Here is a 15,761-nt window from a genome sequence, read left to right on the forward strand (position 1 = left end):
ATGGCCATGTGAAATCTGCAGTTGAATTTAACGTTGAATGGGGCGAATCAGAGGTGATGTCCACAATTCAGAGGGCTTTTATGCCACAGGTTCATAGTTGTAGGTGAGTGTGTAAAATATTAACCTACTTGGACCATGAAATGAACTGAATGCTATCCATATATTTATTTCATAAATTTCAATATGTTGTTTAATTAATTTTACATGTGAAGTTTGCAGTTGCTAATGGGTTGACACAGCAAACTTGTGAAACCCTCTCTAGCACCCCATCAGGAAATGAGTGGACGTATGTTAAAGAAGGTCTTCCTCCAGCGCTCCATATATGTGCAACCTGACAAAGTCCTCCTTCAACAATCTGTAAGTTTGCTTTTATGTCTTTATTTAACAGTGCAATCATTCAGTAATTAAGTATTTTTTTTCAGTAGATGTTAACGTGCGATGGCTCTCTGTGTTCTGAATGTAAAGACATTTGTGCTTTAGGAATTCCCAGTTTCTAATTAAAATGCCATGTTTTGTTCAGTCAAGTGAAAGTGGGGCGGAAAGTCCTGGATCTGAGAATGGAAGTTCAGATGCTTCCTCAAAAATGAGAATGTGACTGTTGGTGAGTAAAATTTATATTGTCAGCTGAGGATTGGACTGTGGTAGTGATTCAGGTAAATGTTAAATTTACCCATAACCCATAACAAAATGAAACATATGGCCAAAAAAAATTTTTTATCAGGTTTTTATTACTTTTCCCACTTTTTTCACAATTGCCTAAATGTATTTTTGTCTTGCTTTTTAAATAAAAAAAGAAACTACAAAACCTCAAGATTTCAGACTGGCTTAGATCATCATCAATAGAAGCCATGAACATCAATAGAGGATAAGGTTACATTGTGAATGGTCTTTTAAACCAGTGTTTTTTACAACCTATACCCCTTCAGACATTAAGCCACCAGTGTACCCTATTTCGCTCCTTATAAATACCCAAAGTCGTACTACAACTGCGGATTGAACCGCATCTGTGAAAGTGAAACTAAAGGCCACCACACAACATCTGGTAGCAGAGTGCTGCTAAAGAATTCCGGCAGGGAGAACCCAAACACGTTCAAGTTCATTTTCACACTTGTATACATTGAATCAAATAAAGTGTTCAGCATAATTTATCACGCTTGTTATCAGTTTATTACCTCTTCACAGACTGGCTGTTTTGGCACTGAAAGATATGAGCTGTAAAAGGCTAGGATAGCAATGTTAGCAGAGGTAACTCGGCATTAGCATTTGTTTGTCTTGCACATGTTCTCTACTGTGGCTTTCTGGGCTCTCAGTACAGCTTTAATTTAATGTTGTAATGGCAACATGTATGTGTACATCTGTTCAAAACTATAGTTTAGAATTTTTGGAAGTGGCGTGCCAGCAGTGCTGGCAATTTTACAGTGGCAGGCCACGATAGCGGAAACAATGTACCACCGAAGCACAATATGCCTTAAATTAGTATTAGTGCTGTAACTCTGTATTTGTACTCCCTCTTGACAGTTGAGCAGAACAATGTCTGCAAACGGCCATGCCTGGATAATTCTCTGACACTTTAAAATGCTTCCACACATCATATTTGCTTTATATTTAGATTTTATATTAGCAGTATTAATGATAAATTACTTGTCTTACACATTTTGACTGGCAGTCTGGCACATTTCACTGCAGGTTTTTGTGGCGTTGATATATTTTGATAAGATTTGCCATGATTTAACATGCTTTCAGGATATTAATGATCTTGGAACTATATGCATTATCAAGATACTGCTCCAAAGGGTACAGTAATGACATTGTGTTTTTGATTGTTTGAAAAGTAGTTCAGCAAGATGTGCTAAATATTGTGATGGATCAGCAGTTGCAAGACAGATGCAGATTAACGTCTGCTCTACCAGAGGAAAATGATGTGATATTGATCTCACAAACAGGTCCAAGTGAAACAGTCAGAGCAAGCACATTATACAGGTGTGTAATAGCGTAGTGGTAGTTGTAGAGGGTATACAGTGCTTTTCTTGCCACATCTTACTTAGCTCATTAATTATTTATACTTTCATACCTGTATTAAAAAAACATACAATTTAGGTGAGAGGTGTCATCACATTGACAGACACTTTTAGGTTAGGTATATACTACACTGTGCAGTAATAACTAGTGACTGGTGTAGTCTTTTATCATTATAGGAGATGAATAGTTCATATCATATCTAACAGTAATGTTACAAAAGAGAGGCCATATTTCAGCAGACTATGAAAATGAATCTAGGAAATGCAACATGTAATGCTCTTTAGCGTGGTTTGCTGGAATGTTGATAAATGTATATTTGTTGGTCCAGAACTATGTCCAATGTTATTTATTACTCATTTTAGTGAGTATGTAAGTTTGCTGGAAATAGAGGAGTATGAACCAGAAGAGGCAAGCCTCCAGGAAGCAATTGCAAACTCTCTATCTGAGACCAGTTTGGGGTCTTTGAAGTAAGACTGTTAAAATCTTATTGCTTTTAGTTTTATTTTTTGTGTGTGAAAAGTCGTTTTAAAAAGGATACACACGCTTGTAAAATGACATTTTTGTGATTTAACAACAAAAAAAAAATGAAACAGATAATCTTTAATGTGAACTTGCAACCTAGTCAAAACAATCGAACATTGGGGTAAAAAAAAAAAAAAAAAAAAAAAAAAAAAAAATACTTAAAATAAACAGGTTGTGTAAGTATGCACACCCCTATCCCAATACTCTGTTGAAACACTTAATTGCAGCAGTCGTTTTGAGTATTCCTGCTTGACACTTCGTTTCATAGCAGTATTTTCTCACCCTTTCTTGAATTTATCGTATTTGGTGAAACCATGCCTTGTTTTCATATTTTTTTTAAATCACAAATTCCTACTGTATTACAGGGGTGTGTAGATTAAATGTGTTCAAATTAATCAGCTAAAATCAATTCTTAAAATCTTGTTTCACTTTGGCTTGATGCATTTTAAAGATGATAGCAAGCAATTTGTGGAATTTCAGTCAATCTGGCAATTGTTGATTTTAGTTGGTAGAAAGCAAAGCAAACTGGTCTTTTATCCGATTAAAAAACTCTGGGTGAAGAGTTCAAGGTCAAGAGTTTTTGTGACCTTAATATTTTGGAGGGAAACACAATTATGGCAGAGTCTTGCACTAACGTCTTAGTAGCAGATAAAGAAATAAAAAGCCAAATGATTGACTGCATGCATATATTTCATGTTAATTTATCTGTTTATTTTTCTGTTGCAGCAATGATTGTCCAGCAATTAAAGACATTATCAGAGGGCTTAATCATCAACTCAATCCTAATGAAGTGATCTGATTTAATATAATCAAAAGGAATGTGTGGGATAGGGCCACAAGAGCAATGACAAGACCAAACTTTTCCCCTGACAAGTGGATGTTAAGTTCACAGATGACCATGGTATTTCCAAAGGTGCTGTAGACAATGGTGGATCCACTAGAGAATTTTTCAGATTATGTCTTCAAGAAGTAAAAGACTCTTGTGGAATGTTTGAGGGGGTGCCAGACATGAAGACATTGTCATGCGAAAAATGTAAATGCATTGAAGGTTTCAATGAAATTTTCAAAATATTGCATATAGTTTAATATTTTAATTAATTAATTTGTGTGTTTGTTTATTTATTTATATTTTGCAGCTATACGGTCCAATTGGGGGCGGCACGGTGGTGCAGCAGGTAGTGTCGCAGTCATACAGCTCCAGGGGCCTGGCGACTCAAAAGTGTCCGTAGGTGTGATTGTGTGAGTGAATGTGTGTGTGTGTCTATGTTGACCTGTGAAGGACTGGCGCCCCCTCCAGGGTGTATTCCCACCTTGCGCCCAATGATTCCAGGTAGGCTCTGGAGCCACCGCGACCCTGAACTGGATAAGCGGTTACAGATAATAAATGAATGAAAAAAAGGTCCAATTCGTACTTCCTGGCAGGCCAGCTAATGGCCATGTCAGTTGTACACGGAAGTCAGAGTCCTGCTTTCTTTTCCCCTGTACTATTTAATTCACTGGTCTGGGGTCCTGATAACATCAAAGTTACCATCTCAAATGTACCTGATGTGGAAACGAGTGAAAAGTTGCAATCGGTATGTCTTTTGTGTGATACATTCTTTGCAAATACGTTTGTGTTAAGTGTGAAACTGTGCAAATATCTGTGACCTCATGTTCATTTAGTTATTTTTATCCTATAAAAATAATCATTGAGTAATGGTTATTCATTTTTTCAGTGTGGGGGGGAAAAGCAGGAATATCAACAAAGCTTAGAAAATCTTAGAAATTGTTTGCATTTTCTGCTTCTCATGATTCAAGTAATCCCAAACACATTCAGTTATGTATAGGTTTGGAATCTCGGGTGGTCAGTATACTGTTTTGAGTATACTTCTTTGTTCATGGTTCTTTATTTATTTACTGAAGAACCATATTTTTTAAGTGTGACCAGGTTGCAGGTGGTTGTTTGGAGTACCCATTTTCTATGGAGCTTTTAATCATTTTTGAAATCCAGGTTTGGAAACTCCTGGTTTTATATTTATTTATTTATTTTCTCCTTCCTTACTCAAGACACTTATGTCTAATTTCCTCACAAACATTTCCTTTAGCCAGTGTAGAAGCATATGAGAAAGAAATGTTCAAGGTAGCTAAGCTGAATTTGTAGATGTTAGTGTCTCTTTGAAAGGAAACATTAATGTTAGTGATTGTTCTGGAAACGGCTATTGTAGGAAGGACACAGCTGCTAGTTTAAGGTTGGAAGAATGGAAGAATTAAAATGGTACTAGTGTGGACAAATGAAATACTGATGAAGCTTTTGGTAATTTTATCATAATAAGTTAAATGTGTGCCTTTTTCCCCTGACAGCGATAAATGAGTAATGTATGCTAAATGGCAATTTTGACAGAAAAATTAAATAAATTATTGGATGGTCTATAAGTACTATGTAACTATAATAACTGCTGTTATTGGGGTTTTAGATAAAATGTGCAAAGACAGACAAGGAGTTACAGGAAGCTGTGACTGCAGCATCATGTCTGATAAGTCTTGCAGGATGCAGACGCAAGATTACGCTGACCAACAAGAAAGAGGTGTGCACAGAACTGGCAGAATGGTATGTGCTTCAGAGGACAAGGGCACCATTTGAAAGGTATGGATTTAATTCAGTTTGATATTAACAGTCAGGGAAACAGATATTACTTACAACAAGCTAGACATGATATAATAATCAGTGAAAACAACAATGATGTGTTTCCATTTAAAAAATTGAATGTTTTTAAATCGTTTGTCTTTTATTAACTGAACCATTATTTGTGTATTATATTTCAAATGAAACTGTGGGTTTTTAATGTAATTGACAGTTCAGGCATACATTTATTTTTTCAGAAGTTATCCAAATAAGATATGGTCTTTTGTTATGTTTTGGTATTAAATTTAGGTTCCATGATGGTCTTCAAAGCTTGGGTGTCTTGGATGCACTTCAGAAATACCCAGAAATATTTTGAGAGATATTCATGAAAACAGGCATTCCACTGACTGCTGCAGCCATAGAGGTCCTCTTCAAGTGCAAGATGGCTGAGAGGGGTAGCAACAGGTTTGATGCACAGTGTCACACCTGGGGTTATTGGCGAGACTACCTCCAAGATGCAGAGGGTAAATATTGTTTATTTTTGTGAGAAGCAAATATATCTTTTCTGTGATTGAAAACATTTGATGTATATTTTAGTTGACCTAGAGGCAGTCACCTTGGAAGAAATCCTTGTCTTCACAACTGGATGTGACTCCATTCCTCCTCTGGGCTTTATCCCTTAAATTGTCTCTTGAGTTTGAAGAACACTCTGCATATCCAACAGCCAATACGTACGACAATATCCTCAGGGTGCCTATTAAAACTACATATGACGATTTTAAGTTAGCCCTGGATTTCGGCATTTGCAATGCAGCAGGCTTTGGAAAAGCATAAAATTTGACACCTCCAACACAATCGATCCATATTTTCAGTTACATATTCTGTGTTGTATTTTTATGATTTTCCTAAAATGAAAAATTGAATAACTTAAAGATGTGATTTCCATTTTCAGAGCAAACCATTTTTTTTTTGCTTGTTCTTATAATTTATGTTGGAGTGTGCTAGCATAAGAATTTTGAAGTCAATGCATGCTACGGTACCACACAACACTTTTCCATTAAAACAACACAACGCAGCTCTCCAGCTCTCGTTTCTGATAAAGGTGCGTTGGAAAGAAGTGAGCCATTCTTAATATAATTTACCTTTAAAAACTTTGCAAACATATTTATATTGATCTTTTTTTCGAAAAATACACAATGGATATCTAATTTGTATGAATCGTGTGTATGCTCAACCTAGCCTTTAATTTATATAAATAGGGAAGCGAGTTTGCTGAATATATGCAGGAATTAGAGGACAAAACATGGAATGGAAAGATGCTAGACAAATAGCTACTACACCTTTAAAACTAATGTGTGTATGTATGTGTTGCAGTGCCAGTGAAGATGAACCCAGAGAGAAGTATCCACAAAATAGTTAGCTTAATATATTACATACTACCATGGTTGCTACTTGCCCAGAATAGTACTGCAGGGGATGTTAAAAATTTCAGATTGTCTAAGGATAATTTGTTTTAACTTTTTTTGCTAATTTAATTTGTTATAGTCAAATGAGTAACAGCTCTGGTTATGTAGTGGTTTACGTGCTGTACACACATGTCACACTCACGTCCCATCTGGTCCGTTTTCTCAGCACATGGCTTTGTTTTGTTTATGTTCATGCCCCGCCTTTGTTCCGCCTCCTCGTCTTTTCCCTTGTTATCCGTTTCAGGTGTTTCTTGATTGTTGTCGTATTTAAGTCCCCTTCCCTTACTTCCTGGTGTCGTTCATTGTTCTTTGTTCCTTGTTCAGTTAGCGTTGTTCTTCGTATGGTTTGTAATGTTCTTCGTTTCTCCTGCTCGTTTTGCTTGCTTGTCCCTTGCTCGTTTCATGCCCCAGTCGAGTTGTGTTTGTTTCGTTTAGTTGTGTTAAATAAAGTCTGTGTTCTCAGCGTTTGCGTCCGCCCTCCTTCAAGTCCGCACCCCTCATCCCTTGTCGCCCCTTACAACACACCTGGATCCAACAAATTATTCTTGAATTGAAGTGTATGTTAGAGTACAGGAAAAACTAATGGTAACATATTCTAGTTAAATGTCTAGGTTTAAGTGTTATTTTGTTTTAGATTTAATCCTCCACAATCCATCAGCATTTCAGCCTAAACTTCTACATTTTATTATAGATGATCCACAGCATATTACAGTTAAAACTTAACATTTACAGTTAAAACTTAACATCAGGTAAAGATGTTAAGTTTTAACTGTAATATGCTGTGGATTTACTACAAGGTAGACTGGTGTTTTAATTTGAACTATATGAAAGACAGAGAATGTCCTCTAATTTTATTATGTCTATGTCAACTAATAGTAAAAGACATCTTAGAGTCATGAAATCCTTTGATTTGCGGTGAAGGAGTGCAAAGAGGCCACTTAGTGAAATTTACAAAGCTGTACAGGTATGACTTAAAGCATCATGAATGTGCAACATCATGGAAAATTGTGTGCTTGAACACTGGTCTCCTGGACAAGGGATACGTGCCATGCTCAAAAGAGTTCGTGATGTCAGAGGAATCCGACCTTGTTATAGGTTCCTAAACTTTTTCCATTATTAAAATAAGCATATCATTGAACAAACATTCATTTGTACACACGCACATCCATAACTAAAGTCAGTAAACCAATACTTAATGTCTGTCGTCTGATTTGTATGTGTAGGGATGATGTGGGTCAAATAATGAAGGACATTGATCCCAGTGGTCTAAATAGGAGATCTCCGGGGAAAAAGAAAATGGAACACAGAAAGTACTTAAGTCGTGGACCAAATAATACTTGGCATATTGATGGTAAAATTTATAAATACTTCTTGTGTGTATTTGACTAATAGAGCAAATTCATGGTAGCATTCACAGTAAAAACTATATCATTATTATTATTGGGTGCAGGGAATGACAAATTAAAATTCTTTGGAATCTGGGTTCATCTGGCTGTTGATGGGTATGTGCTGTTTGTTACAACATTCTAGTCTCTCTCTCTCTCTCTTTTCATTTTAAACACCTAAAAGTCATTTTCAGATAGATACAATAAAAATAAGTTGCGTAGGTTATTGCTGTGCTATGTTGTTGCTATGATATATCTAAACAGATTTTCTAGGAAGATTATTTGGCTTAAGGCTGGCACTTCTAACTGGAAGCAAAGGTTTATCTCAAGGTACTTCTACAGTGCTGTCCGTGAGCATCATGGTATGTATTTCTATTTATTTGATTTAAGTACAATAACGGATTTGATTTCAAATGTGCATTTTCTTATAGGTGTGTAGTGTTATTTTGATAAATGTGAGGAAAGGAGAACCTTCTCGTAGGTCAAATGCAGGTGGCATTTCACCTCCGGCAGGAAGGTGACCAGGCGCAGGACTGCTTCAGAATGGGGACCTTGGTGCATAATCAGTGCATGTTAATGTCCAAGACCTTTTAAAATCTGCTGCTTAATATCAAACTAATGTTTTTGATCTAGGGAATACAATCCATACGTGAGATCATAATAATAGTCATGAATCCAATTTAAATAATTGCTTTGACTGATTTTGTGCAGGACATTTTAAAAGAGAGGTGTGTGCTTTCACATTACATAAGAGTCATTCTATGCCAACTTATATGAGGGAAAACATTTGAACTTTAATTCATTGGTGGCATGGTGGTACTATAGGATGTGTCACTCTCGCTCAGCTCCAGGGTTGTGGATTCAAACCCTACCTCAGATCACTGTCAGTTTAGTGTATTCTCCCCATGTCTCTGTGTTTGTTTCCTCCTACAGTCCAAAATGCACCATTTGGTAGGTGGATTGGCCAGTCATAACAGTTTATAGTGAATGAGAAAGGGAATTTGTGAGTGTGTGGAAATATATTTTCAAAATAATCTATGCATAATACATGGCTCCAAACAGTAACCATTTCCCTCTGATAAATAGCATACGTCCTCAAAATTTAGTAAGGTTATTGGTTCATTTTTAAAGTAAACTTTTGTTTACTACTTACTCAAAATATTTAATGTTAAAACATAAACTTGACCATGAGCAATAGAGCATACATCATTTCAAAATAAAATTGAGACATGAAATTTTTCATAAATCATTTTGAAACCGGACTGATTACTTTTTACAGATGAAATTTTGAATATTTGGTATGTCCGCCAATAAATTGACCTGTTATTGAAAATTATAGCATAGGACCAGAATTTTATTTATACCCATTTAATAATTTTGTTAAGTTAGGTCATTTTGGGACTTCTTTTCATATTTCTTGTTTTATTAGAGAGCTGAATGTATCAACAGCACATTGAAGAAAACTTGGATCAAGAAATGGCAAGCAGCATTTGAAGTAATATGTCAAATTATTCTAGTTTGTCCATCATTTTTTCCTTTACAGTTGAATCCATCCATCCATCCATTATCTGTAACCGCTTATCCAATTTAGGGTCGCGGGGGGTCCAGAGCCTACCTGGAATCATCGGGCGCAAGGCGGGAATACACCCTGGAGGGGACGCCAGTCCTTCACAGGGCTTACAGTTGAATATTCATTACAATTACAAGTTTGAATACTGATAGCATCTCAATATTATTTGTAGACCATGATGGAGTATGGCCTGCTCGACTTGGACAATCCTGTGCAGACGTAAACTAATAAAGATAAGGAATATGACTCTTCAGTTACACACTTAGCTTTCTGATTTCTTTCATTTGCTTCAAGAAGAACTGATCATAGAGCAGATGATGTGGAACACACATGACATTCACCAGCAACGCAATGTTTCAGGACCTTTTGGGAAGCCAGATGTTCTGTTCATTTCACCACCACATGGTATTTCTCATGCTTCTCACATTATAAATAGGTAAACAAGCACTATGACAGAGTAACAACAACCTTTATGTTCCTACAGGCTTTGCTAATATGCTTTGCCATATAGATGATGATCTTCTACAGCAAGCAGAACAACTTGTATGTGGGGAGGACGAACATTCTTTGGTGGCAAATGAGTCCTTCAGAAGAATGTCACAGACCATTCTTTAGAACACAAAGTTCCCACCACCATCAGATGGGTGCCTGGCTGCTTACCTTATGCTACATGGAGAAATTCACTACTGCTCTTGAAAGAAAGAACTTTCGTATACCATCCACATTTGTAGAAGCTAATGAAATATATGATCTACTGTCTGAGGACATATTTAAATAGCATATATATTCAGTTCTAAATATTTTAATGTTATATTGAGGGGATAGCTTTTTGGTTTCAGTTCCTCAAAACAGTGAGCTGCGTGGCACTTTTTGTCAGATATGTATTAATTAGTCACTAAATTCAAAACATGTTAACTGATGCAAAATTTTATTTGCATCAACAAATTCAATTAAAATTACTTTGAAAAAGATGCAGCATACAACGTTTGAAATGGTTGTTCTGAGGAAATATTTAGCCTTTTGTGAATAATCCCATTCAAGTACTTAGAATTTACAAACAAAAATAAACAATACATTTTCACCACAAATCCCGCCACTATGTTGCCTGAAAAACTACCACTGACATTGGTTGTAGTCTGTTTCGTATATAGTATTCCAAGATAGAAAAAGAACCACCCACACACACCAAATTGACTAGATATTTCCCAAACACTGTCTGTGTGTGTGTAGTATTAAAACCTGGGAACTCTTAACAGAAAACTGAAAATTAAACTGACGAGAAATTGTCATATACATTGTCATATACACAAAGTACATATAGTGTACTTTGTGAACAGTACTCAAATATAGGAATAACAAAAATTAAGGTAAAATGCATTAATTTTATAATCACTTCAAACATCTGCCAGACACCTTGAGTTTTTGACGCCAGTGTTTACCATTTGTAGTCATAACGGTTCTTCATATCAGGCCCATTTACAGATTGTAGGTACTTTATAACAGAGGAAGCATCTAGTCTTGATGCAGGGTCATAGTCCAACATTAATGTAACAAACTGGTATGCCATATTCATGTGTTGGGTAGCATGTGGTTGCGCATTTACAGTCATCAGACTGCATAACTGCCTTTGGTTCTTCACTTTCCATGGTACGGACTGTCTAAGAAGCTCCAGGAATGTGGCTCCCAGAGACCAGAAATCAGAACTTCTGGTGGCCTGCTGAAATTGAAGAAGACATTCTGTAGCCATGTAAAGAAATGTTCCTCCTATTGGCCCCACCCCACCTTCAAGAAATCTGCTGCCTTGTCTTAGTACAACGGTGTCCCTAATGTTGGCAAAGCCCCAGTCTGTCAGCACTGCCTTCTTTGAGTAATGTTCAACCTGTTGGGTTTCATCACAATTTATTTTTGAGGTTACAAGCATATGGTTAGCTTCATGTAGTGATATTTTGCACAATAATGACAATATTTACCAAAATATTTACTGGCTTCAAATCTTGATGGATGACATTTTATATCCAAAAGTTACCATTAAATATCAAATGTAATTATTTCATTGGTACTTCATAGAGGTGTATGGTGCCGTTTTCATGTAAACTTCTTAATGCAAGATTTAAAACATTCCTTTATTGATATTTGTGTTCAAATTTCTTTCACCACAGGTACATAAAAATGATAAGATGTTCACCTTCACACAACTATGGTCACTGTGTAGCACATCATGCAGTGTTGTTCCATGTATATATTCATTTGCCAGCAAAAAGCAGCTCTCAACACGGGCAGCTGCCATGAGCAGAACAATGTTAGGATGACTCAGTCGCCTACAAAATAGAAGAGAAACCTGACGGTTCTTGACTACAGCCATTTCCCCCTGTCAATTTCAGATGAATAGTACATATCGTCTCATGTATAATATTCAAAATAATACAGATTTGGTTAAATTTGTTGGTACCCTTACAGCTCACTGAAACAATGCAATATTCCTCCTGAGAAGTGATCAAATTAATGTTCTAATCTGTAACTACGTGCCTTCAGTATGTCCTAGAGTAAAGCAAATTTAAATTGGAAAAAAAAAAAAAATAGTCACTCTGCTGTTTGGTATAATCACTTGCATCACACTCAGAAAAGTCTGATATTAACAATGCAACAATATGTTGTGATGGCAGTGGCATTTACAATGGATGGTCAATGGATTAGGAACCCCTACCTTGTATCTACACTCATTGTTCAATTTGTCTGTTCCATTGTCCATAGAGGTACTCTTTGTAGTTCTATGGTCAGGACCCTCAGAAAACCCCACACCCACAGAGCAGGTATGATGTAGTGGATCATTCTCAGTGCTGCAGTGACATTGATGCAGTGGTGGTATGTTAGTGTGTGTTGTGCTGGAATGAATGGATCAAACATGACAATGCTGGCAGAGTTTTTAAAGTCCTCAGTGTCACTGCTAGAATGAGAATACTCCCTCAACCAAAAATATCCATCCGACAGCATCCTGTAATTGTAGATCTATGAAGTGTGCCTGTATGGTCAGGGGAACTCATAAAAAGGACAGTGAGTGTAGATTATAAGATAAGGGTTCCTAATTCAGTGATTGTGCAATGCATAAAGAAATGCTCCCATTAAGGTAATTCTTAAGATGTCTGCAGGGAACTGACATGATAAAAGCAATCAAAAAGTTACTAAACATCCTAGTAACACTTGCATGTGTTCAATGGGAATGTAGCTTTGTTCAAGTTAATTATTAAAATTCAATATCTTACAGAGAGACATTTATTTCATGCTGTATGTCTTTCTCTTCCATGCCTGTTGACCCACATGAAACCTTCTTCACTGCAGCAGGTGTTCCTTGGAAGGAGCCAGCATACACCCTCCAAAATGTTCCCTCACCCAGCAGATTCTCCTCATTGTAACTTATAAGTGACTGATCAACATATGGCAATCTTGGAAGATACACTATAGGACATTAAAAGAAAAACATGAGTTCAAATTTTGCATTGATATTTAACTGGAACACTTAATATTGGCATGACAAAGTTCAGAATGTTAAATTATTTTTTATTTATCCAGCTACATTATTTCCTTAAAAATGTATTGTTAATTTCATAATAATAAATTACTTACGTGATGGCAATACTGTGACTATGTTTGAGGTTATGTAAAACACCTCTTTCTGTCCACAATTGCCTGTATCATTGGACTCTCCACCTCCATCCAAGACTCCACTTACTCCTGGCCCTGCACCTGTGGATGTCTCTGTGCCTCCTCCATTACTCTGGGCTTCAATGAGATCTGCACATATGAGTGCCCCAGAGTCTGCTCCTGTATGCTAGCTTTCAGTTGGAACTGCACATATGAGTGCCTTTGATTCTGCTCCTCAATGCTGGCCTTCAGGTGGATCTGCACATATGAGTGCCTCTGAGTCTGTTTCACTGCCTTGGTCCTCAACTGGATTTATGATATTACATATTCCAGAACTTTTATCTGTGGCAGTCCCAAAATCTTTAGATTGCCTTACATTTGAGATTGTGACAACATTTCTGGGTCTCTTGGACTGGAAATCCTATAAATAGCCACAAAAATAATAGAGCTGAATAGAATGTTAAGCAGCTGAGCCCATTGCGTGTGCAAATAATCTTTTTTTACAAGATGCTTCTAAAAGTTTTGATTAATTAACAAAAATGAATTACTAATATTTTACCAGATCTGAGTCCGTATCACTTTGAAAAATTTCTGGAATAAAAAAAAAAAAAAAAAAACAAAACAAAAAGATAGAACAAATCATTAAGGCTTTACCAATATGCAAACATAATAAAAGGCAAAAGTAAATCGGATAAACATAAGACCCAAGCCAGACCTTATATTTTCTTAAATAGAAGACACTGATGCATACCTGAGGTACTACAGCTTTCTCCTAAGCAGATGACTTCTGAAGCATAAAAAAAGGCAATGATTACTACTATTAAGAACAAGCTGATAACACAAATCTGAATTGTTCACAGGTGGAACTTAAAATCTTAATGCTCCCCTCATTAAAGGCTATTACATAAAATGTTTACAAATACACTGTCATATGCCTGAAACGTCAAAAAATCTTATGCAACAATGGGAAGTTTTTCACATTAACCATTATTTTACATTCAACATTCCACATAAATGGTTTCTCTACAGTGCACCATTACACATCAAAACATTGAATTCATTTTTTTACTTCCCCATAATTGAAATAGGCTATGTAGGCACTGTTTTGAAAATTGTTGAAATTTCCATTTAATTCCTCCTCCCAAAATTTAAAATACCTTGTTCTCTCCGGCCAATATAAAATGTTTTTTTCCAAGGTGCTGTTATGTCTGAAACAGATTTATACTCCTAGCTGAACTGCTCTCTTGTCCACCTAGTGCCATCTGCTTGGCAGAGTGTAAACGTACTTCCTTCTATCTCCTCCTCTGTCCAAAAGTTCTGCTTCCCACCATTTATGAGCTTGTCATAGCCTTTGGTGTCTGTCAGCATAATCCGTTTTGGAGCTTCATCAAGTATGATTTTGTGATACCTCCCTGGTTTTTTCATGGTTCTTGGTTTCCATTCCATGGGAGCCATTTTCACCTTGCAGTACGAAACAGTGTTTATGGTTATTATATATTAAAGGAATTTTTTTTTAACCTGGGACTTTATTAGCTGTTTTGCTAGCTGTATTAGCTGTTAAAAATTTGAGCTGACTCTGTTAGACAGATATCAGTATTCATTTAAGCTCAATGGTAATACAAAACTAATGCTAAATTAAGGAATTCAGCTAACTGTGTAAAGACAGACATGTAACTTTATGGAAACTTAATTTTGTTCTCCTTACCCATGAACTTCTGCCCAAACTTTTCACAATTTTTCTCTGCAATTAAAATAATATTATTCAGGATATGCAATCAAAATAAATAAAAAATATTGAGCTCAACTAGACACTTGGTGTAATATATGGAAATTCTACCCTGTTGGTTACCAGATTTTGCATCTGCTTCTCTGTTTTCACTCAGTAAATTTCTCATTTTGGCATCAAAGCCCTTTGGAGTAAGCTCACCTTTAAACGAATATTGAAAGAACAAACAAAGTTAACAACATTAAATGACTAGCTTAAAATCATATATGGCACGTGTAAAAAATGTTGTAAAATAAAGATAACTTCAAATGTAAGGGAATTAATTGTTTATTATTTGAAATTAAAAGACAACTTAACGTTGTTTTTAATAATTTGCGTTCTTTACAGACATAAAATTTATATTTTTTGTAACATTATTATTATTATTATATTTATTATTGGTAAAGTAAATCTAAAGTGTTCTTATATTAACTCAATAATGCAGAATTCATAAAATAAATATCTATAACAGAATTTGTACACAGTACTTTTGCACAGTACTGTATACACATACAGTATCTCACAAAAGTGAGTACACCCCTCACATTTCTGTAAATATCTTTTCATGGGACACCTCTATTGAAATGACACTTCAATATAGCTTAGAATATATAGTGTACAGCTTGTATAGCAGTATAGGTTTAATATGTTCTGAAGATACTCTACACACAGCCATTAATGCCCAAATAGCTGGCAACACAATTGAGTACACCTTACAGTGAACATGTCCAAATTGTCACCAAATCATGCCATCAAACCCTGCCAGGTGTCATGTGATGTGTTAGAGTTAAAA

General features: G+C 36.0%; 1 protein-coding gene across 2 annotated transcripts; it reads left to right on the top strand.

Moving 5' to 3' along the window:
• The first annotated feature begins 7,416 nt into the window (after positions 1 to 7,416).
• On the top strand, positions 7,417 to 13,092 carry LOC136705308 (uncharacterized). 2 transcript variants are annotated; one of them, XM_066678768.1, is made up of 6 exons: positions 7,417 to 7,704; positions 7,833 to 7,960; positions 8,060 to 8,111; positions 8,259 to 8,356; positions 9,859 to 9,969; positions 10,049 to 13,092. In XM_066678768.1, the coding sequence occupies exons 1-6, from the start codon at positions 7,595 to 7,597 to the stop codon at positions 10,177 to 10,179; spliced, it is 630 nt and encodes a 209-aa protein (XP_066534865.1). In that variant the 5' UTR covers positions 7,417 to 7,594; the 3' UTR covers positions 10,180 to 13,092. The 2 variants fall into 2 exon arrangements, with proteins under 2 accessions (XP_066534865.1, XP_066534866.1); XM_066678769.1 differs by having other exon boundaries at positions 9,862 to 9,969.
• Positions 13,093 to 15,761: the final 2,669 nt, after the last annotated feature.

The sequence above is a fragment of the Hoplias malabaricus genome, chromosome 8 (genome assembly GCF_029633855.1).
Source record: "Hoplias malabaricus isolate fHopMal1 chromosome 8, fHopMal1.hap1, whole genome shotgun sequence".
Classification (NCBI taxonomy): domain Eukaryota; kingdom Metazoa; phylum Chordata; class Actinopteri; order Characiformes; family Erythrinidae; genus Hoplias; species Hoplias malabaricus.

Excerpts from the sequence above, each read along its gene's own strand:
- LOC136705308 (XM_066678768.1), top strand. The coding sequence starts at position 7,595 with ATGTGCAACATCATGGAAAATTGTGTGCTTGAACACTGGTCTCCTGGA. Across the intron at positions 8,112-8,258 it reads GTTCATCTGGCTGTTGATGG|ATTTTCTAGGAAGATTATTT; the intron begins GTATGTGCTGTT and ends ATATCTAAACAG. Across the intron at positions 8,357-9,858 it reads TGCTGTCCGTGAGCATCATG|AAGAACTGATCATAGAGCAG; the intron begins GTATGTATTTCT and ends ATTTGCTTCAAG.